This window comes from Hippocampus zosterae, chromosome 17 (assembly GCF_025434085.1).
Source record: "Hippocampus zosterae strain Florida chromosome 17, ASM2543408v3, whole genome shotgun sequence".
Taxonomy (NCBI): Eukaryota; Metazoa; Chordata; class Actinopteri; order Syngnathiformes; family Syngnathidae; genus Hippocampus; species Hippocampus zosterae.
Window position 1 is genome coordinate 11,724,252 of NC_067467.1, and position 23,439 is coordinate 11,747,690.

The 23,439-nt window shown below is 45.0% G+C and overlaps 1 protein-coding gene across 1 annotated transcript; it reads right to left on the bottom strand.

Moving 5' to 3' along the window:
- Positions 1-1,723: 1,723 nt before the first annotated feature.
- On the bottom strand, positions 1,724-23,035 carry gpr139 (G protein-coupled receptor 139). Its single transcript, XM_052049551.1, has 2 exons — positions 22,278-23,035; positions 1,724-3,686 (listed from the first exon to the last, which is right to left on the bottom strand). The coding sequence occupies exons 1-2, from the start codon at positions 22,423-22,425 to the stop codon at positions 2,707-2,709; spliced, it is 1,128 nt and encodes a 375-aa protein (XP_051905511.1). The 5' UTR covers positions 22,426-23,035; the 3' UTR covers positions 1,724-2,706.
- Between the last annotated feature and the right edge of the window lie 404 nt (positions 23,036-23,439).

Here is a 23,439-nt window from a genome sequence, read left to right on the forward strand (position 1 = left end):
AAGACAATCAGTTGGAAGCTACGCCACATTATCAGAATTACTGATGGACATTTACCGCACTTTAAAGGTGATGTTCATGTGATGGGCAAAAATTACAATGCTTGTGTTCTGAGCAGGAACAAGCTGAAAATGCTACATTTTGCCACATAAATAATATTCGGGGTTGGGGGAATCAAACATAAGAAAATGAAGGAACATTGTCCAAAAATATGTCTTTTCTATTTTTTAGCCGTGCAGGTTGTCAGCCAACGGATAACGAGGGGAGTTGAAAATAAAGACTGCGCAGGTGGCTTAGACATGAAGTGGAAGCAAAGAGTGCGCTTCGAACGACAGGAGGAAAGCAGAGGAGCAGGTGGCAAGCCAAAGTCCCTCATTTCGCTTTGTAATTTGGAAGAAAATCAATTTGAGTGGAACAAAAACACACCGATTGGACTGGCCGAACTCCTCATCTATCCCGACACGCGGCTGAGGAGAAACGGAGGTGGGGGGCGGGGGTCGGGGGTAGGCCGTTATCTTTGATGGAAAGAGCCGCGGGAACCACATGAGCCCAACTGTTGCTCTTTAGCGAGACATGGAAAATTGTATTTCCACCGACATGTTGTATTCATGAGTCAAAGAGCCTTTGACGGACTAAGTACATTCCCTTCTTCATATTGTCCCCAGCAGCCAGGACAGAGACGTGCGCAACTCTCCTACATCAAAAATAAATTCCATGATCATTTGGATTGTCGTCTTTCCGGGACAAAACACTCAATACATTTCATAATATCTCTAAAACATACGTCGCCATGCTGAATGGTGACACGCACCATAATACAAACGGCATCTTCACCATGGTAACATGCAGTCACTATTACAAGTTTAAAAAAAAGAATACTTTGGCGTGGCAGCAAGGTTTTTGGCATCACGAGTTGCCAAATTGGATTTAACATGTGAAAGTATGTTTGAATTTGAAGACCACAACTCAATCAGCCCACGTCAAACAATCTTCGGCTTCAAGGCGACTGATGGATAGATGGATGAATGAATGCAGGCTTTCTGCAAGAGACATTTGCAATCTCAAGAAACTCTTTTGACACTTGAGAGAGATGTGCCTCAACAGGTCTCAACTTTGATCAGCCAGTGGGAGGCATGAGAACAAAATCAAAGTCACACCATTGATCGTGGGTGGAGGAAGGCAATTTTTCTTTTGATAGAAGAAACAAATTTGAAGGGCCGGGATTTGTCCCAAATGACACCTTTTCACCAAATGCATCAATCAATTGGCATTCATCGGTTTGCGACGTAACCAAAATGTATTTCCTTACCTTTGCTCATGCAGCAGTCAAGTCATAATTACAGATAACAGACTTGAGGTCATCCACATAAATCAAAGTGTGAGCAGAACCGAGCATACCTTCCTGTGCTGCGAAATAAATTTCCACTCAGCAGTCATTCAATGAAGACAGTTCGTAAGCCCAAAAATCTCATCTATCGCTCCCACCGTGAACCAAGCACCCCCACTTCACTTTCGTACAGTGCGCTGTGTTGACCGCTAACCTGGTTCGTACCGCTACAGAGTGCATTCAAACCTTCCATCCATCCATCTTCTATGGCACTTGTCCTCATTAGCGTGACGAGTGAGAGTTCGGGGGACACCCTTCACATGTCGTCGCCAGTCAATCGCGGGACAAATAACCACTCACGCTCCTACTCGCACCTAAGGACAATTTCGATTCAAAGTAAGTCGAGGAGAAAATGCAAACCCCACACTGGGCGGCGCCGAGATTTGACAACCAAAGCTCAGAACTGCGCGGCAGATTTGCTAGCCACTATGGCACCGTGTTGGCCCCTTAAAGTACAAACCATTTGTTCAAATGTACCCCAATAAAGGGTTAAAAAGACGTTTGATGACATTCATTATATTCATCCAGATAATGGCTGATGGTAAATCATCCAGAGCCATTATTAGTTCACGGAGGACTATCCACTAATGGCAGAAATTTCCTCTTTCTAATACTGGAAACGACGATAACTAGCTCATAGCCATACTGCTGAACATCTTTGTGAAGCTACAGTAACAGTCTAGCGTGAATACATATTGGACCGACGATATACACAGTTGTCACAACGAGCTTGTTACTTTCAGAGCGAGCACCAAAAGGGGAGGGGGAAAAAAGGCTCTTAAAGACTCTTCTGCATATTAAAACTAGTTGTTGTAGGATAACGACTGGGCACGCCAATTTGGGGGCTGTGCCCGAGTACGCCCCTGATCAGACTTACTGAAACATTCTGGCACATAAAGTAGCAGGTGTTCATAGTTCATAGACTGGTGACCTCGTAGCACCAAAGCCGTTGATGCCTCCCATGGGGCTATGAATCCGCCGGTACAGATGGCGACCCAAAAACGGCACATACGGGGCCATCGGACCGTGGTTTGGGCGACGATGAGCTCGAGAGTCTGTAGATTGTATTTATTTCTTTTTTTTTGCAAAGAGATACTGGTTCCCGCATTGTAATTCAGAACAACTTTTTGTCACCGTCGCACGCTTTTCTGTCGTAACGCTTTGTTTCGGCTCAAAGCTAGCTTAAGTGCCACCGCTGTTCCCGCCGTGCAGGCTGACCTTTTCCCAAAGAGTCCCGTGCAGGCAGGGATGGTCTCCAAGGAGACAAAAGCCCCGATGTTGCCTCTCTCCCCCCGCCCCACTGACAACTGAGCTTTAGCCCTCAAGAGGAAATACAAATAGGCTTCCCGTTTTTGTCGTACTGGTACACCAACATCTTGATGCAGTGGGAGTTGGCCGGTGAGATCCAGGGACTGCTCGTGATGGAGAAATTGTGGCTGGCATAGAAGGGCTGCGGCTGCTTCCGGCAGTGGACCAGCGCGTGCAGCACGTTGGCCGCCATGGCCCTGAAACGCTTGCTGATGAAGCAGTAAAGGAAGAAGTTGACGCCGGTGTTGAGCAACGCCAGCATGTTGGCCAGATCCGTCAGCATGTGCAGCAGGCGCCCGCCGCCCGCCGAGGCCGGTGGCGACGAGTAGAAGTGGTAGAGTATCATGAGGGTCCGAGGTGCCCACAGAACGGCGAAAATGGAGGTGATGGCGAGCAGGATGGCGGTGGTCTTGCCGGTGGAGTAGCCACGCATGCGGAAGCAGCTGCGGCGGCGCCGCAACTTGCGCACGATGACGGCGTTGAGGGTGAAGAAGACGGCGCAGGGGAGGAGGTAGATGGTGGCGCAGTGAGCCCACACCAGGACGTGTTGGGCCGCGGTTCGGATGTCCTTCTCGCCGCCGCCCCCGCTCGCCACAGCGGGCAAGCTGTGCCACAGCTCCGGCCACCAGTAGTACGGCGCGGCCGAGAGCAGGCACCCAATATAGACGGCGAATATCACCCTCCGCGTGCGCGCCGGGTAGGAGACGGTGTGGTAGCGCAGCGGGTGGCAAACGGCAATGTAACGATCGACGGTGAGGGGCACGGTGATCCAGATGGACGTGTGGATGGAGCAGAACTCCAGCACCTGCACCGCGCTGTTTATATACGGCGGCAGCGGCGTGGCCAGAATGAAGTCCTCCAGTATGAAATCGACAAAAACAATGAGCAGCAGGACCATGATGTCGGCAGACGCCAGCGCCAACAGATAATTGTAGGACGACTTCTGACGACGCAGCACCAGCTGGGACAGGATGACCACCGTCAAGATGTTGGCTGAGGAGGGTGAAGGCAAAGAGGGGAAGTTGTAATGAGGATGACGACAGCAATTAGTGCAAGGAATAACACGAAAAGTTGAAATGGTGATTGGAAAATGCAGCAAAGGGGAAGGAAGAAAACAGAACATTTAGGGTGTTAGTTGGCAGCTACGTTGAAAGAGAGAACATGCTACGCTAGCAAACAGACATAAACAATACAAAAGCGGTCAAGGCGTACTTCTGTACACACACCCTAAACCAGGGGTGCCCATTAGGTCGATCCTGATCTACCGGTAGATCTAAGACAGGTCCCAAGTAGATCCGAGGAGTGTCGAGGAGAAAACAAACAAACAACCATTTGTGTGTCTTTGTACATGTCACTAATATATTTTTTGTGTTAATGTACGCTGCACCCTAATCATCCTATCAGTCTCATTTTCACCCAAAAATATTTTAAAAATAAAATAAAGCAGGTAAATCTTGAATTTACGAAGGCGTGTGATTACGTCACCGGAAGCTGTTAGCGCTCAGCAGTCTGCAATTGCAGCTTGTGATCAGAACTGTTGCGCTCTATCTTTTATCGTCATTATTCTCATTCAGAGTTTGCTTAGTGTACAATTCACCGAGGGCACAGTCAAAGAATAGGAATCTAGGAGGGTCCAGGGAATCACTTTAAAACGGTACGTGTGATAGTTAACAGGCTGCAATGTGCATGTGTGTGTGTGTGTGTGTGTGTGTGTGCCGGTAAGGGTAGATCCCGGGAGGTTAATTGATCGAAAAGTAGATCTGCCGTCCAAAAAGTGTGGGCACCCCTGCCCTAAACGCTAACACTGGACCTGATTACATATAAAGTCTGTCACGTGGACCCCAAAAAGCAGGCAGGAGGGAGGAGCAGGGTCAACTTGACGAATTGTATTTAATGAAACACAGAAAACGAAATCCTAAACAAACAAAGTCCAAAGAACAAAACTAATCCAAAGTAGCAAAACAAAACCATGACTTTGGCAAAAAACTAACAGGAACAGAACCATGACAGAAACAAACATGACAGTTGCAAGCAAACCAACATGATAGTAGCAAACCGCAACAATGACCCGACAAAGAGTGTTCGGGCGGGAGTCATTTTATAGAACTGATTACCTAACGACCAACAGGTGTGCAGCTGCAGGGGAAGCCCTACAGTGCCACCTGTTGGTCCCAAGCCAAAACATGACAAATTCAAAGCAAATGTTCGGATGAGTCTTGGACGAACTCACAACACTGCGGAGTTGTTGAGCATAACAGTGGAGGATGATTATCCCTCTTTGTGGGCACTTTTTCGTGGCTCTTGCTACCAATACCAGGACTGTACGAAATGAGAGCAGGACTTCGGAACGGTGAGCAATCAAGCTAGTGTATGCGGTAAATATGTTTATGTTACTTGTTTACAGCTGTATTTTACTGGGAACCAAGTTAGCAATAGCATTAGATACATTTTTAGCACTCGTTTTTAACACAACCACTGCTGATTGTCCGACTACATTGTTCGATTGACCTGCGATGTTCCTAAGAAGAACAGTGAATAGTATGATGCCAGTCCAGCCAATTTACCTTGGTTGTGTGTGCAAAATTTATCCTGCTTTGCCGAGTTTTACAAAAGACCTTTTTGGCAGGGTTAAGAAACGCAACATCGAACCATCCCAAGAGTGGCACCCTGCTTGTAGGCGTGGCTCTGCATTTGTCTCGATGGTGGCTGGTGGGCTTTCACATTCAAACACGTCATCTGTATGTAGATTATTCTGATGATGCGGTATGTTTCATACCTGTCAACCTCGACTAATAGCTGCCCTTATAAATGATTACGATTCCACTTACAAAGCAACAAAAAACCTTACAACGCCTTACCGCTCATGCGCACATCATGCTTTATTAATACTACCGTACGCAGCGATGAAAAAAAATATACGATTGAGGATTCTTTTTGCTGGTTTGCCGTGACAATAGTAGCGATCGACGACGGCATTGTCGTTGGCTACCAGCAGGTGAGACGATCTGGATTTGAGCCAAAATGGTCTTTATGAGATCGGTTCACAATTTTTTTTTTCTGTATAAAAGATGTAATACGCGTACATGATTTGAAATAATTAAAAAAAAAACCATGTATAAAATTAGTGGAAAACGTACAAGTTGACAGCTATGATGTTTAGAATCACACTTTATTCAGGAACTGATTCTGAACTTTGAGCCCTTTCAGGGACAGCGATGACTACAGTGGACAGCTTATCACGCTATCAGATGACAGGGTTCACGAAAGGGTTAAACAGCATTTTTTTATTTGGCAACTGACTACTAAGAGAGACAATGAAAGTGAATGAGTGAGCGATGAAATCTGCCCACATTCTGTCAAAGCCCATGGGCTTCCATATGCAAAGTACACCTGCAATGTCATGGCAGGAGAAACTGTCAGTGCCTTTGGCAAAATGTTTCAATGAAGAACAAAAAAAAGAAGAGAACAAGCAAAACAGAAAGAGGAAGTGAAGGTGAAGCGTGACATCCTCCCCCAGGCTACCGAGTTAGCCACGAGCAACACTCTGCCTCTGGCGAGGGAGCTTCTCCAAAAAAGCGCAAGGATATTCCATCACTCTGGACAGTCTTCCCTCTTTTTTTTTTTTTTTTTTTTGTCAGGTAGAGAGAAATCCCCCTGAAGATTTATGGCCGCAATAACTTTATGTGCAGCAGGCAGGAGGAGCGGCGTTCGCCCAGCGCTACAAATGACTGCCTTGTTTGTTTGTGAAGCCCTGACATGTCACCCGGCCTCGCTTTTATGCTTACATCATCTTGACAACGTCAAACTAGCCAAAGTCAAAGTTTGCATGAAGAAACCGTCTGAATTCATTCACTGAGAATGACTGACACGTGCAGGCTGCAGAAAACGAGGCCGGTGTCTGCGCTGCGGGTTCCCGAGGGATGCTCATATTTATAGGCGATCTCATAAAACGGCACTGTACAACGTTAACAGCAACGTTAAATTCAGTGGCATTCAGCCGCGGCTCATTGAATTTATTTTATTTAACTGCCGATGACCAAAAGGAAGCGTTTCATTAACCTCCTAAGACCCGAACTCTTGCAAGGCATACATTTTTATTTTATTTTTATTTTCTCTTTGATATTTAGGCTATTTGGGACCTGATGAGTGTAAAAACAAAGAATTATCTTTTTACTTGATGAAACGTCCTCGTAAGTGGACGCTTAAGCAACACACTTGAATGTTTTATTTGGAGCGACGAGATGAATTTGGAGCTATATCATCTATTTGGTCTGAATAAAAGTATGACAAACGAGAGCTTGCCATTTTTGGAAAGTGCATATGCAGGACGGTAAATTGAAAACCCACGTCGGCTTCACAGTGCAGAGGTACCGGGTTCGATTCCAGCTCCGGCCTCCCTGTGTGGAGTTTGCATGTTGCCTGCGTGGGTTTTCTCCGGGTGCTCCGGTTTCCTCCCACATTCCAAAAACATGCATGGCAGGCTGATTGAACACTCTAAATTGTCCCTAGGTGTGAGTGTGAGCGTGGATGGTTGTTCGTCTCTGTGTGCCCTGTGATTGGCTGGCAACCAATTCAGGCTGTCCCCCGCCTACTGCCCGAAGACAGCTGGGATAGGCTCCAGCACCCCCCGCGACCCTAGTGAGGATCAAGCGGCTCGGAAGATGAATGAATGAATGAAAAAAAAAAAAGCGTATTTTTTTTTCCTCATGATTTTATAATCCTGGCATTTTTTGGAATGATTCAGATTTGACAGAGTTGTTAACAGCGCTATTCTCTGTGATGTCAAATTTAGAAGACATATTTCCTTTTCACTTGACAGACATTTTATACAACCCAATCCAAAATGTCAACCATCTGTTTTGTCCTAATTGCATTGCGTTTTGTTCCGCTCTGAAATGCGACTCAATTCTCACGAGGGGAAGGTTAATCTTGCTAAATCTACTTGCTCAACAAATGTTATGTTATGTTCATAAAACAAAGTGTGCGCGCGTCTCATTTCAAAGGCGTCATCTTAAAAAAAAAGCACAATTTATATTCAGAATGTATGCAAATCGACGAACACAACAAACACTTGCTTGCATAACTTGAATCCCCCAACGTGCTGGCGCAGCATGACGCCTATCTTTTTTTTTTTTTTACAGATGAAGATGCATTTTGACATTGATTTGCATTCCAGCATCAAATGCACTTAGCTGAAAATGGGTTGTGTGTGTGTGTGTGTGCGCGCGCACGTGCATTCTGCACTGCCGCCCTGTTTGGTAATAGAACCCAGATGGGATTAAAAGAGGCCATCTTCAAGTCTTCGACATCGCATTTCGCAGCCGCTATCAGCTAATTACAAATTACCAATGCAGCTCCAGTTACAATGTCCTTGCCAGGCTGAAGGAGACACTGCAAAGGACACGTACACACACGTACACACACGTACACACACATGCACACGCACGCGCGCACTACCATGATGACACGATGCACATGTTAAATTTCCCTGTGGTGAAAGAATCATTGATTGCGTTATTGACTACGTCTTCATCAACAAGTCATTAGATTGTTTTGGGTTTTTTTTTCATGTGGTTCACTGAAATTCCCTTTCGACTCAAAGCACTTGGCTTTGTGCATGGACGAGCAAACGAGACACCTTCAAACCAGGTGAGCGACAGAGGCGCAAATGTCTTCTTTTGGATTTGTTTGGCAGTCGATGATAGTTTGAAACGACACCTACAGGACTTGAGTGGAACAGCGGCCACCAAACCTAGCGTAGTATTGTAGCATTGTTTTGAGACTAACGTCAACAGTCAAAAACAAGCACTACCGACAACGGTTTGCTCCAAAAAGAAGGTTCTTAATTGGATGTGTCCCAGTTTTTTTTTTTTTGCTCACCCTTCACCATTTCCAAATGAGCTCTATTAAAAATTCCTGCACAATTGCGCTGACCTTCAATTCAAGCGCTTGCTTTGTCAAATCCGCCTTCCAATTATTTCTCTCGGGCCGCCAAGCACCGGGACAGAGACGGAGCTGCGGGGGAATGGCAGCAGTGAATTGCTGACCGTCACCGGGCTTCGGGCCTTATTCTGCTCGGGCTCCCCTGTGACAAACAAAAGGGATTCACGGCGACTTTGACATTTCCATTTAGCCGAGGCTAGCTCGCGCGGGGCTTTCCGATTCATTTCGATGAGGGGATGTCCCCTGTGTGGTCTCCGGGGAGGCGGCCCGGGCGCAGATGAAGGCGCTTGCCATTTTACAGGTATGAGGTGGCAAAATAAAGGTCTCAACGGGGGGGGGGGGGCATTGAGGTACACTTAGTAGCATGTCTGAAGAAAACTGCATGCAATCGAAATACAATATCACATTAACATTTGATTTTTTTGAAGCATGTAAAATATCAATTGATAAATATCATAATTGTGACTCTCAAACTATACACGTCGAAAGCCATCTTTCTTCAGCTTATGCTGTATTAAAAAAGAGGGCAGCTGCTCTTTTAAAATGAGGCTGCAAACTTTAAGGGTTCATTTATAGGGTTGTTTTTAGTGTACATTTTGTCGTAATAAATCTATTGATATTGCTAAGGGTGTTAGGGCTATACGATAACTATATTCACTGGTTCACAATTATGCAATGAGAATTGCGTATTTATCACATGGCATAAATGTCACTGGAGATAATTCCACAAGTATGAAATGAGAATGTCGTACTTATGGTACAGTATGAGGATGAATAAACGAGGAAGTAGTTTTAAAAAGATTTGCATGACCGATGATTAGGAAAATTTGGATGACAGCATTGTGTTGATTTCGAAGGGAATTGATTATAAAATCAAACAAATCAGGAGTATGCGTGTTGTTTTTGACTTGGAGGGGATGGGGGAGACGAGGCTGTTCGGACATGTGTGTGTAAGCTGACACGTAGACACCCCTCCGCAACGCCTCTAACTGTACCTGGCGGTATAAAAAGAGGAGTTGCGTCCAGCTGAGAGGCCATTAGAATGACCTGTGGGCCGGGTAATGGGATGCGGAATGTGTCCATTTGTGTGCTTCGTGTGCACATGTGGGTATGCGTTTGCTTGCACAGGGTCACCACTTTCTGTCTATTTATGTACGAGTGCTGTTTGCGTGCGCCTAGACGCTCTCCCGAAATGATGAGGCGAGGCGCCGTCGATGTTGTTTAGCAAAGAGAAAGGAGAAGGCACAGCAGGAGTCCTCCGGGCTGTGTAACCCGGCTGAGTCATCCTCAGCAGTAAGGCGACGAGTTCGCACCACTGGTGTCGAAACAAATGCGGCGGGGGTGTTAACCCTAAGTAACCTGTCGGCAAAACATGCTCATAAAAAGTATTTCTTAGCATCTGTTCTTGCTGTCTCGCTCATACAATTGTCCTAAAAGAGTAAATCAAGTGTGTTTCTTTCTTAAATGTGAAATTAACATTTCTTTTTAAGTCAGTTACCTTATGCTAACATGTAATGTGAAACACCATAGACCAGCTAAAGGAATTAGTAAAGATGTTATACAAATTAGAATCCTTCAAAGAACTGCTACCTCAAATTATAGAGAGCATGGGTGTCAAATTCAAGGCCCGAGAGCCAGATTTGGCCCGCCACAACATTTTATGCGGCCCGCGGAAGCAAATCAAACATGTCAACTTCTACGATGATGGCTAAAATCTGGACCAAAATTTCAACTTCTCACATGTAATAAATAAGAGATGTTGTTAGTATTTTCTTGTTACCAAAACCCTCATTACAGTCGTCATTACAGCCCTCCAAAGGAAACGGTAACTACGACGTCAAAAATGAGTTTGACAACCCTGATATCGAGCAACAACATATTAAAAAAAAAAATGCCGGGTTTTTCACTGAATAATGTAGCATGAATGTGAATTTGTGAATGCCTAACTGTGGATATGTAAGAACGTGACAACAAAATTTAAATCCCCCCCGATAAGACCAGTGTCAAAAGAAAGAAACAAAACTGTGTTGTCAATATGTTAAGCATTCAGGACGTGATGACATTTGAAAGGCTTCAAAAAGACGGCCAAAATGTTGGTAACTTTCTCATGACTGAGTGTGACTGAATGTCTGTGAAGGTCTGTGAATGAATGTCCCTGTGACTGAGCGTCTGTGCGAAGCTTAATGCTGTTACATAAAACGAAACACCATAGACGGTTAATAGAATAATTAGCACAAATATAGCCAAGCAGTAAGCCAAAAAACTGCTACTTAATTAAGACACGCAGCGGCAACACAGGCAAACAGACAACACTCACAGACTTGTATTTTCTCTGCTATGAGGGAAAAAAAAATATTAGAACACGGAAACGCTGCAGTGGATAACAGCGCAGTGTGTCTTGGCTCTTAATTATGCTGCATCTCCTCCAGTAGAGCTCAGTGCAGTCAAGCATGTTGTGGCATTAACACTGCAGAAACTGAACTCTAAATTTGGACTTAATACGGTCCTGTTAAAAATCACAGCTGAAAAAGCGGCATTGGACTGTAACAGGAGTGTTAACGTTGAGCCACGGTGTAAGCGAGGGAACACCGAACTCATCAATATTTCCTCACGGCCTCATAAAACAAAATACAGATGTTCAGTCTTTTGTTTGTGATTCCACCCAGGAGCTTGACACCCCCAAGCCTTTAAAGAATTTGCAATTAATTTTTTTTTGTAGAAATGGAAAATTAACTCCGATGAGTTACCCAAAGGCTAATAAGACGGCGGGAGGAAATGAGGAAGTGGGGAGAATGTAAATGCGATGAAGGTAAGCGGGAGTTAAAAACAGATCAGGTGATTGAGAAGGAAGGGTAGATGAGATGAAAGCCACAGACGGATGAGAAAGACAATGCAGCAACACACACCCGCAGAAGCGGCCGATATCAAAGCTGGCTTTAAAGGTCGCATGCACTTTGTAATGATGACAAGCTCTTTTTTCCTCACCGCCTTTTCTCCCCTTTAAGTGTCAAAGCGGACGGGAAACAGGGCCACACACACTCTTTCCATACTGGCCCCCGAAACACAAAGCAGGCGCACATCACAGCTGCAAAAAAACAAAACAACAAGAGGACATAAGGGTCCCCTGTGAGGGTCTAAGTGTAATAGTGTGTTTACGAATGGACAAGAAAGACACAAGACAGATCTCCCCACAGGGATTCAACGTGACACCCTCATTATTTCTGCATATTTTATTCCAGAAGGTCTGCCGGACAAAGACAAAAGGCTGCACGCTTCATTAGACGTGCTGGTAAAGGGGGAATGTGCCATTTATTTGATCCTCTGCAGGAAAGATCATTTGGACTACAATGCAAATATGCAGGACACCAAATCAATGGCGTCTCATTAATTAAGCCGACGGCGGCAAAAGCGCGTCGCCGATCTCGTCCGTGCTATCAACTCAGCCCGTAGAAAATGGATCACGCTGCAAGAAAGCGGTTTCAGTCGGTCAGTCAGTCACTCAAGCAGTGAGTTTACATGAATAAGTGAGTGGTTGGGCGAGTGCACAGTGAAACTCCTCTACAACGAAACCTACATGGGCGAAAATACCCCCCCCCCAGGTGTGAAAAAAATCATCATGTATTAAACCCATTACCACTCTCCTGCCCCCCATACAACGAAAAAAAAAACCCTGTTGCATTATACGAAATCTTTTTCTCTGCTCTTGCCTCACGACGAGATTCACTACAACGAAGTCTAATCCAACAGCAACCTCTACTGCTTCATTCGCAAACGGCAACAGCAACCACCACACTGCTTTACACATACGCAGGAGTCCAGGAAGTATTTGTTATTTTTAGTTTCAGGCGCAGCAAGAACGTTTCATTGCTAAAATTGCTACAAAACGGACCTTAGGCTGTCAAACAGCTAAGTACAAGTAAAAGTGATCAAAATGAAAGATGGAGGAAACAAAATAAAATACATTATCCAAGAAATTGATGTCAGTGAAAGTGAATGCAGATCATAAATTTCGCAATTTCTTTCCCTTTTTTTCTTTCTACACTGACTATATGAAGTGTCAAATAAGTGTATGCTCATACTTATGCACTATTGGAATAAAAACAAAGAGTACACATACATGTGTGTATGTGTTTACATCTGAGATCAAATTTGCTACAGTGAAAAAGTTTTGCTGTTGTGAGAAATTTCTTGCGGCAAACATGATTTCATTGCAGAGGAGTTTCACTGTAATACTCAAATGAATCCATCAGCTAGTGTTGGTGAATGAGTGAGTCAGTTGATTTGTAGGTGAGTGAGCAGATTCACATGAATGCATGAGTGACTGTGAGTGAGTGAGTGAGTGAGTGAGTGAGTGAGTGAGTGAGTGAGTGAGTGAGTGAGTGAGTGAGTGAGTGAGTGAGTGAGTGAGTGAGTGAGTGAGTGATTTGATTTACTGAACGAGTGAAAATGATTTCGGCAGTGACGAACGAGCGAATGTGAGCGAGTACGGATAAATGAGCGTTTTGAGGGAAGGAGCGTGATTATATGCGTAGCTGTGAATGATGGCACATGTTTGAGTGTGAGACGATGACTATGTTCCAGTGAGTGGATAGAGAGTGTGTAACAACAACAAAAAAAGGAAAACCCAAAAGAGAAGCACAAAGAGAAAATGAAAGTTTAACAAGTATAGAAAGACAAAGAAGACTTGCGCTTACTGCAGATAAAGTATTGATGCGACCGCAGCGTATTTCGGTGCCCCAGAGCTCTGTGTTTAAAGCATCTTGACTGAATGAAATCAGCGGCGGGCCGCGCATTTAGCACCTGGGCCTTCACGAGGGACTTAGCCGACTAAATACACCCTTTAATACCACCACCACATCATCGTAAAAAGCATCCATACGGGGCTAAAACACAACCTTACAGAGCACAATATTTTCAGGAGCACTTCCAGAATCGATATTTATCTCATGACAAAAACACAAAGCATGTCAACAAAATACATGATCCTCAAAAAAAATGCCGACTATTACATGGATGAAGGTGTGCAGACATGTTTGTTCTGAGCAAGAAATCGGAGGACGTCATGTGGGTGGGGGAGGGAGGGGCAGCGAACCGGCCCTAGCAGGATGAATTGGAAATCTGATTGGTTAAAGAAACACTCCCGATGCCAATATAGTTGAAAGCCCGCTGGCCGCCCCTCACACCGATTAAAGCAGCTGAAAGCGACTGGACCATCGCAAAGTAGCTGGAAGAGGTGGTGGGCAGGGTGTGGAGGGTCCAGTAGGATTTTCCGTGCCCTTGATTCTTGTGGTGTGCAAGTCCTTGAGAGTGGGTCGGTTTGCATAGTTTGCATTTTGTTTTCAACCCTCATGTACAGAGTGAAATGCTGAATATAGTTACGATACATACAAGGTGTACCAACGAAATGCAAAACCTCTCATTTTCAAAAAAATAAAATAAAATAGTGCCAATGTATAATGTGAAATAACATACATCAGCTCATGGAATTAGCATAGATGTTACATAAATTAACTATAGCATGAGAAAACTCTGAAAATGCACTTATTTAAGAAACTCTATCCATATATAAAAAAAAAAGGCGCCCCCGTTTTCTTGCAGAATGCTATTTGTGGAAATCCGATGCAGTCAAAATTTCCGCCATAGATATCTTAAACTGGATCGGTGAGGCGTGGTGGTGTGGCTTAAAAAAGACAAAAATGTGCTTGTGTGCTTCTGGCAATTCAAATTTGGAGCGACTACAAAAACAGTGACCACCCATGAAAACTGTGCTCACTGCGCACATTTGAGTCCGTTTTGGCGGCCTGCTCAAGACCGCAGGAGACTGATTCCGAAGGCCTTTGGCAGATTAGATTTACATGGCAACAAATTGAGGCTAATTGAGGCACATAAAATTATGTGGCGGGCCACGTCTGGCCCCCGGGCCTTGAGTTTGACACCAGTGCTTTAAAAGAAAGAGGGTAGTACTGAGCCTAGTTAGTTTGTTTGTTGCTGCTGCTGCCACTGCTGCTGTTGCTGTTGAGCAACCTCCAACTGGGTCCGATAGTTGCTTCGAACGCCGCTGCGTCCCGGGTACCTGCTGACCCAGTTGGCGGTTGCAGATTGGGAACCGTTCGTAGCCCGAAGGCACATCCTACACCGATTGGAGGCCGTTTCCGAGCTGCGCTGCTGCCGCTGCTGGCGTTTGTTGTCAGCTGTTCAAACAAAGTGGACATCAAGCATGGCGGATTAGCGGCTTCTACCGCTTAACCCTGCCCCCCCCCCCCCCCCCCCCACCTCCCACGCACCTCTTTGGCCCCGGTTTATGTACTGCGGCTGCTTCCTGATTGCACACTGGACACAACTCGCTTTGATTGATTTCACTGAATATTCATTTTCTCACTCGAGCATCAGCGGCAGCGGCACCAGCGACGAGGGCAGCGGCAGCTTCACATCCTCCTCTGCTTTTCATTAGCAGCCGCTCACTCTCCCCCCGCCACCCCCCCCCCCCCCCCCCCAAACAGACACGCGGGCGAAGATTGGCAGATCAATAGCCTAAACTGAAAATCAATGCGGGCGATGTCTTCATTAAGTGGCCTGACGCCTGGCCTGGCCTTCCAAGTAAGCATCATGGGGATGTTCAACGCACTTCACTACCACAGGCCCCATGTTGGCAGACAAAGTGGAAGCAGGCGGTTTGCCACGCGGGCAGTAAACATGACAGGTTGAATGAAAAAAACAACTAGGCCAAGGAACAATTTTTCCTCCATAATATGGCAATTTAGTAGGAATTGGTTGGAAAAGTTAGACTCTAAAACGGTGGGTGGCATGCAACAGAATCACCGCAAATTTTGGTGCAATTCAGTTGTATTTAACTTGAAGTTCTATAAAGTTCCATCTTTATCTTGAAAAACTATTTTGTTGAAAACATCAATTTATGGTGCATTTTTTTTTTTGTGAAATGCATTTGAACTGAATGATAACTTGAAGCGCATATTGGTAGGATGAATTTTACAGACAATCAAGGCGAGACTTTCTTGGAGTTGGACTCCAGTAAAAATATCCCCCGGCAGTGAGTGAAATGTACTTTTCAGGCAGAAAATATTTTTGGGAAGCGCTTCTGTGTGTAAAAAGACTGCGGTGTTCTTTGAAAATTGCAAAGTGAAAAAGCTGGAGGTGATTTCCGAGCTGCACGAACCTTCTGTGCAACTGTTGTTAAATGAAATATTGGGTTAGTTGCGTGAATCGGGATACAGCGGGGATCATTGTGCGTGTTTTCCTTTCAAGATTTTTGTGTGGGCAGCGATACAAAATGTACCGAAAGACGTGTTTGAGTAAACACAGAGGTCAGAGTAGGCCGAGATGGTCACATTAACCCTTTCAGGAACAGCGCTCACTACAGTAGACAGCCTATCATGTCATCAGGTTACAGGTTATCATTAGTGCATGTACGGGTGAATATTTAAACACGTTGAATCGGTGAGCGCCGAGATCACCGTGATGCATTGCGCTCTTGCCGGACGTTTCATTAGGTACGCCGATGCCCATGAATGGTGCGATGAGAGCACAGAATCAATTGGAAATTCATGGACAATGTGACGCGTTTGACATTTGACTCTCTAAAATGAGAGCCGGTCGTTATTATTTTGACGACTTCGACGAACCCTGCGAAGTTGACAATTGTGTGGCTGCCAAGCACTGGTGTGACATTTCACATCGGCTAAATTTCAAGCATCACTTGGAGGCCTGCGCATCTGCGATGGCATTAATTCATTTGGCAGTCGCAACGCCAAAATTGTGCTGATGATGCGACGCAGTTCGAGAGTGTAAGTGAGTGAGTGAAAATGATTTGGGCATAGATGAGTGAAGGAAGGTTGAAAACGGAATGAGTGAGTGAGGGAATATGAGGAAGCATGTTAAGTCAGGCAGAGGTACCGGTTTTAATTCCAGGTCCGGCCTCCCTGTGTGGAGTTTGCATGATCTCCCCGGGCCTGCGTGGGTTTTCTCCGGGTACTCCAGTTTCCTCCCATATTCCAAAAGCATGCATGGCAGGCTGATTGAACACTCCAAATTTTCCCTACGTGTGAGTGTGAGCGTGGATGGTTGTTGGTCTGTGTTTGGCTGGCAACCACTTCAGAATGTCCCCCACCTACAGCTGCGATAGGCTCCAGCACCCCGCGTGACCTTTATGAGGATAAAGCGGTTAAGAAGATGGATGGATGTTAAGTGAGTGCGTGTTGAGTGAATGAGTGAGGTCAAACAATTCGGTTCATTTTGAAAATGAATCAGACCAAAAAGGCCCGCGCAGTATGCAACAATATAAATATCACTGAAATGGAGCCGGACTCCTTTACGAAGGGATAATTTGTCACCGCTGCATGTTGGTGAGTGCGCCATCCATTCCTGCCCTCAATCGCAGGCTCCGGGACGGCGCGCTTTACTGCCGCTGCCTCTCTCGCGTGTTGTGGCAAGCACGCTCGGGGAAGAAGAAGAGAGGTGGCGCCATTAATTAAAGGTGAGAATTTGCCTGCGCCCCTCCCTTACGGCATCAAGGTGCAACTTGACTGTTTCGTCTCTCATTAATCTCGCGTCTCCGCTCTGATGGCAAAACTCCAGCCTGCCCCCGTCCTTGATCCCCTTTTTGTGTTGCGTGAGTGTGTGTGACACAGTAATCATTTCCCACTACTTGACGCCACGTAATCCCATTTGCCGTCACCCTCAGCCGCCCTTACGCAGGCGCCGATCAACGCGACCTCCCTTCAAAGGTCAGGTGTGAAATGCAGATGTGACAACGTGGGGTTCGAGTGTCACCGGATGAAACACGTAATTGAAATCGAGTTGCAATCAAATCAGCGGGAAGAAGTTATGGGTCAGGCCTCTCCGACTGAACAAGACCCCACGATACTGAAACTCCATACCTGAGGCAAAGCTCAAAGCCCGTCATCATTTCTCGGCACATTTTGCAACGCCACCCTCAACCACCTTTACAGTGGCACGATTAACATGACTTTGCTCAAAGGTCAGGTGCAAAAATGCCCACCATGTTGTCAAGCTTCGACATAAGCGTAACAGGCGCCAGTTGACCGCAGTGTTGCGTCTCTCTGGATCGAAGATTAGCCTTTGTGAGTTGGTGAATCTAGGCTGGTCGTTGTCAGTGAGGTCGTCTTCATGGCAACGAGACGGCGTGTTTTGGCCTGCCGACAAGTGACCGAGGACACAGACGCATATGATCACCCCATCGACTCCCGCGTGTGCAAGTATTTTGAATCGCTGTTGTTTATGTCTCCTATTCATGTCACTGCCGCAGAGGATTTTTTTTTCCAATCTCCCCCCCCCCCCCCCCCCACACCTATGTTCCCTTCTCCCTTCCTTATGTCTTTCGAAGAAAAATCTTTGGCCACCTGCCAGGCTTCTCCGTTCTGGCTCGCTTTTTTTGCACGGGTTGTAAGTGTGAAGTGAATTTCATTGCTCCGTACTCGCGCATGTGCCAAGACAAGAAATGTGATTCTGTTCAATCATGAGGCAGAGAAATGCCAACATGTTGGAAATCAGACAGGTTTAGGCGCCTCACACGTGTTGTGGTAGGAAGTCTGTGAAAAGATGGAGTGAACCGACTGTAAAAAAAGGAAATGACATTCAACTCAACGTGTAAAAACAATATTTTGATGAAAAAAACCCCTCTGAGTGTTGTTTTTGTTGTTTTATAGTTTGAGCTGTCACAAAAGAAAAAAAATACCATATTGGCCCGAATATAAGACCCTGAATTATAAGATGAGCCCCTCTTTATCGAGACTCAAGTTTGAAAAATGAACACCAAATTAATTTTTATACAGAAAATAATTACAGTACGTCTGAAACAAATGATTAGAACAATATATTTAAGAGAAAAGGCTTGTTATTTTGCCTCATTCAAATCTTAATATCTGAACATTTAAATATGTAAACTAAAGTGCAATCACATTCGTAAATGAATGGCTTCTGGATTTTGAAATGTAAATTACATCATAACTTCTCCTCAGCTGCCGGTTAACCTGGCCGATCTTCGACCCACTTTTCTCCACACTGTCGCTATGTTCCTCCATTTTCTGTTATCTCTTCTATTATTTTCTTCTCTTTTATTTCTTACCGCTATTTTTTATTTTTCTTCTTTGTGCGACCGCTATTTTTATTTTTATTCTTCGTGACAAGGCTTCACTTTGGCTCGGGGATTCAAGTTCAGCATTAGCTTCAATGATATCTGGCGCCATCTAGCGTCGTGAATGGATATAACGTCTAGACCCCGAATATAAGACGACCCCCACATTTTCAGTCTTATTTCAATGCAAAAAACTAATATAAGACTTATTCGTCTTATATTCGGGCCAATACGGTACTGGAATCAGTCGCTGTTCTTCTTGACATGTTTTTGACAAAAGACTGACTTTTCTCCGCTTTTGGGTCTGAAATTTGTGTTTTCCATGAAACCAAACCGTGTTCGACTGCAGAGAAAGAAACAGAAAATTCCAGATTTTCTCTTTTTTTTTCTTTCTGGTGAACCACCCAGATCAATCGGGAGGGTTAAATATACATTATGGGTTTTGTGTAAGGTTTGAGTTAAAGTCCCATTAGATACCCTGCGGTCACAAATTAATCTCCTTGACCGCACAATCCGATGACTTAATAAACAAGGGCGCTAAACGTACGGTTGCAGCTAACAAATTTGATCGTATCAGAGTATCTTACTCCACCTAATATGATATCGGCGCGATCAACGTGACCTCCCTTGACCTCGGTTAGCAAGTGCAGATGTGACAACGACGGGCTCGCGTGTTGACCGAGGAAACACGGTGTCGTAATTAATCGAGCAGCCGCAATCGATCGTGAGCGTAAAATACCACGTGGGTTGGCGGGTCGCTGCCTGCCGCCGCTCATGAAACATTCATGGACCCGTCTAGAGAGCGATGAGCGCTGTCATAATGATTGAATAAGTTGCACTGACTGCAGCAAACTATCAGGCCGTCGCACTCAAGTCGGCCATTAATTCAGACAACCGTTACGGGATTCCATTACTCTATCGAGTTACGCTGATTAAACAAACAGCCTGCCGCCGTCGTGTTTGGCGTGGACGCCGCAGCGGCAGGGTGGAAGAAAACGCTGGCGGCGACAGAGGCAATTGTTCCGGCGGCATCTTGGAGGGAGTGATTAGGGATGATGTGAGCGTGGGGACTTTACCGTCTCACAAAAGAAAACTTTGTTCGGCCTTGGTGGACAAAATTGCCTTTTTAATGTCGCACTGCAGCTCTAATGTGGTCCACGTGTAATACCCAACACGGAGACTTAAAGAGATGATACCTTGGATTTATCACTTTAATTTGCTCCGTAACCAAGCTTGTGATTCAATTTATGCACGACTTTCGTCAATGGGCATCCCTTTCAAAAGTGAGAGACAATTCCAGCTATCACAGAAAGCGAGATTTGCTTCCGTTGTGCTCATGAGCGCGCCGTGCCTCCGGAAGTACAACAATGTACGAGTCAATCAGTAACGTTGCTCAGCAACGGAGGGGAATCCCTCCCGCGTTGTATACCGTATTGGCCTGAATATAAGACGGCCCTGATTATAAGACGACACCCTCTTTTTCAAGACTCAAGTTTGAAAAAAGACTTTTTGAACACCAAATTAATTTTTATACAGAAAATAATTACAGTACATCTGAAACAAATGATTATAACAATATATTTGAGAGAAAAAGCATGTTATTTTGCCTCATTCAAATCTTAATATCTGAACATTTAAATATGTAAACTACAGTGCAATCACATTCGTAAATGAATGGCTTCTGGTTTTTGAAATACAAATGACATCATAACTTCTCCTCAGCTGCTGGTTAACCTGGCCGATCTTCGACCCACTTTTCTCCAGATTGTCACTACGTTTCTCCATTTTCTGTTATCTCTTCGATTATTTTCTTCTCTTTTCCTTCTTAACGCTATTTTTCATTTTTCTTCTTTGTGCTACCGCTATTTTTATTTTTATTCTTCGTGGCAGGGCTTCACTTTGGCCTAGGGAGTCAAGTTCAGCATTTGCTTTATTGATGTCTGGCGCCATCTAGCGTCGTGAATGGGTATAATGTCTAGACCCCGAATATAAAACGACCCCCACTTTTTCAGTCTTATTTCAATGCAAAAAACACCGTCTTATATTCGGGCCAATAGACAGATCGCTTCTCGCGGTTCGTCGTAACGAAGGCATTTACACTATTTTGTGGGGAGAAATCTAGTCGCTATATTGAAGTTTACATTTTACGTTCGGTGTATGCAAAATGGAGAATGTGGGACTTTGAAATGTGAACGTTAGAGTGATGAAAACAAAAACGGGGTACGTTGAAATGAGGTTCGACTGTACATTAAAATCAATTGAGGTGGAGCTAATCCATTTCACTTCACTAAAAACTAGACGTGCCATCGATCTGATTGGCTCTATCGAATCGGACGATATTTGACATTTTTTTTGGTTCATTTTTCTGATTGCTGCAATGTCCTAATTCACGAATCTAATCAAGGATATCATCAATCAGATCCACGAAATAACATATTTTTCATTTATCTCTGGCGGGTTCCATTGTGAGACAAATGTAGGTTTTCTTATCTTATTTGCAGATTTTGACACTGCTTGAGAATACTTTTGTTGATACTCTGTAAACAGTGCACAAGTACAAAAAATACATATTGTTCCATTTTGTGATTGGATGAAGGGTGTTTTTTTCTTATTTTGCAAATTGGTGAAAATCATCACAATTTTTTGTTTGGTGCTTTTGAAAAATAAATCACTTTTTTAAAAAAGTGTAATTGCTGTGTGCCTTTGAGGGGCACGGCCTAGCGAGTGACATCAGAGGCCGGAGTCAGTTTGGATATAGTTTGGTGTGAGCCTGCAGTATCTTCTTTTGTATTTGTGTGTTTGACTGTTCTGTTCAATAAAGTGAAAATGCGTCGGTCACTCTGGCTCTGCTTGCCCACGTGCAAGGGCATTACAGTATCTTGATCATCTCATTTTTTCCATGAATGTGCATGAATGTGAAGGTGAATGGTTGTCTGTTTCTACGTGCTCATCGTGCTCATCGACAGGACACAAGATTCCAACCACCGACCATAAAAAAAACAAAAAAACGCTTTTGTGATTTTGATAGCGATTTGACTGCACCAACGTCCTCTTTCATCTGACCTCCACGGTTCTGTCTGTGTCACTCACATGAACACACAGCAAGGCAAGACTTTGCATCCCATAGTCAGCTCGGGTACCCTTTCACATATCACGCCGTGGGACGATATCACTACCTGCAGACTAATCAAGTCACTGTCATTCATTCATCAGGTGCAAATGCTCACTTGTCGCAGAGGTCAAAGCTGGGCTATTCCAAACATCGTGCAAATATTCTTCTGTTTGAAGTGTCGCAGTGCGAGCAGCGAGCATTCATTTTGTATCAGGATTTATTGAAATCTTTCTTTTATGCAAAGTCTGAATACTTGCAATCAAAGCGGCGAGCGACAAAGTACACATGCGCGTGTGATTGCCACAAGGTCAGTCTGACACCCCCTCCTCCTCCCCCCCCCCCCCCCCCACACAACAAATCAACTTTAGGGAGCCATGGTGAAAGGCGCACATAAAAGACTTGTGCGCACGTTTCTTACCCGGCAGGCCGAGACACAGCAAGACGCTGTAGTAGATGACAGGCAGCGGTCCAAGGGGACATCCCGGGGCCCCCTCCGAGGGATGCTGCCCGACGCTCTGGCTACTCTCGTTGGCGGTGGAAACGGGGAAGATGTGGCTGTGCTCCATGGCCGCGTCCTCTTCCTCAGCTGCGCTCGGTGTCAAGAAGCCGCAAGGCGCCAGCAAACTGTTAAGTGAACGTCGCTCTGGTCTCAATCTGACAATTGGCACGTGTGTGCATGTGTGTGCGTATGTGTGTGTGTGTGTGTGTGTGTGTGAGTGTGTGTCAGAAGGTGAGAGGGGGAAGAGGAGGCGAGACGAGACGGAGGTGGGAGGGTTGGGGCGAGACGTGGTGGGATGCGAAAGGTGAGATGTGCCGGCGGATGAGAGAAGAGGAAGGAGGAGAGCTGAGTGAGAGGGGAGGATGCCGCGTGAGTGTGTGAGGGAGAGGGCTGCAAAAGAGGAGAGTACAGTTAGGAGAGCGAGGGGGAGAGAGCGAGGGAGGCGGGTGGAAGGAGGCAATGTGTGAGAAGGAAAGACACGTGACCTTCGGGAAGGCTAGAATGAGAATTTGCATCTGATGGCAGTGTAGTGGTTCACATACTGCACATTGGCAATGAGATGGAAAACTTGAAATTAAGAAATTGTAACTCCAGGATATATATACAGTGGTACCTGTACTTACGAAATTAATTGGTTCTGGGAGACATTTTTTTTACTAGAACATTTTGCAAGTAGAGACGCGTTTTCCATGTAAATGCCCTAATCCGTTCCAACCCCCCGCCCACCCCAAAATTCAGACATAAATGTTTCCTAAGGCATAAAAATGCATTCAAATAAGAAACACAAACACGTTGCATGTAGATTATTGCACAATAAATGAGTGTTGTGCACAATGGAAAAAACAAGAAATAGAGTAAAGAATAAAAATGACGGTCCGTTAACTTTTTACTGCATCTTCATTGTTTTTTGCCCTCTTGAGTTCATGTTCTCACTCAGAAGTGGTTTTTATCTGGCATTTTGTAAAGAACTGATCTGAGAACGTTCGATTTGTTGGCTTTGAACAATCCTTTGAAAATATCCAAGGCAAACCTCAGCATAGTGAACGATCACCCGACTGGTGAACACTTTTACTGGTAATTC

Coding starts and splice junctions, on each gene's coding strand:
- gpr139 (XM_052049551.1), bottom strand. CDS start 22,425: ATGGAGCACAGCCACATCTTCCCCGTTTCCACCGCCAACGAGAGTAGC. Junction 3,687..22,277: donor GCTGTGTCTCGGCCTGCCGG/GTAAGAAACGTG, acceptor CACCCTCCTCAG/CCAACATCTTGACGGTGGTC.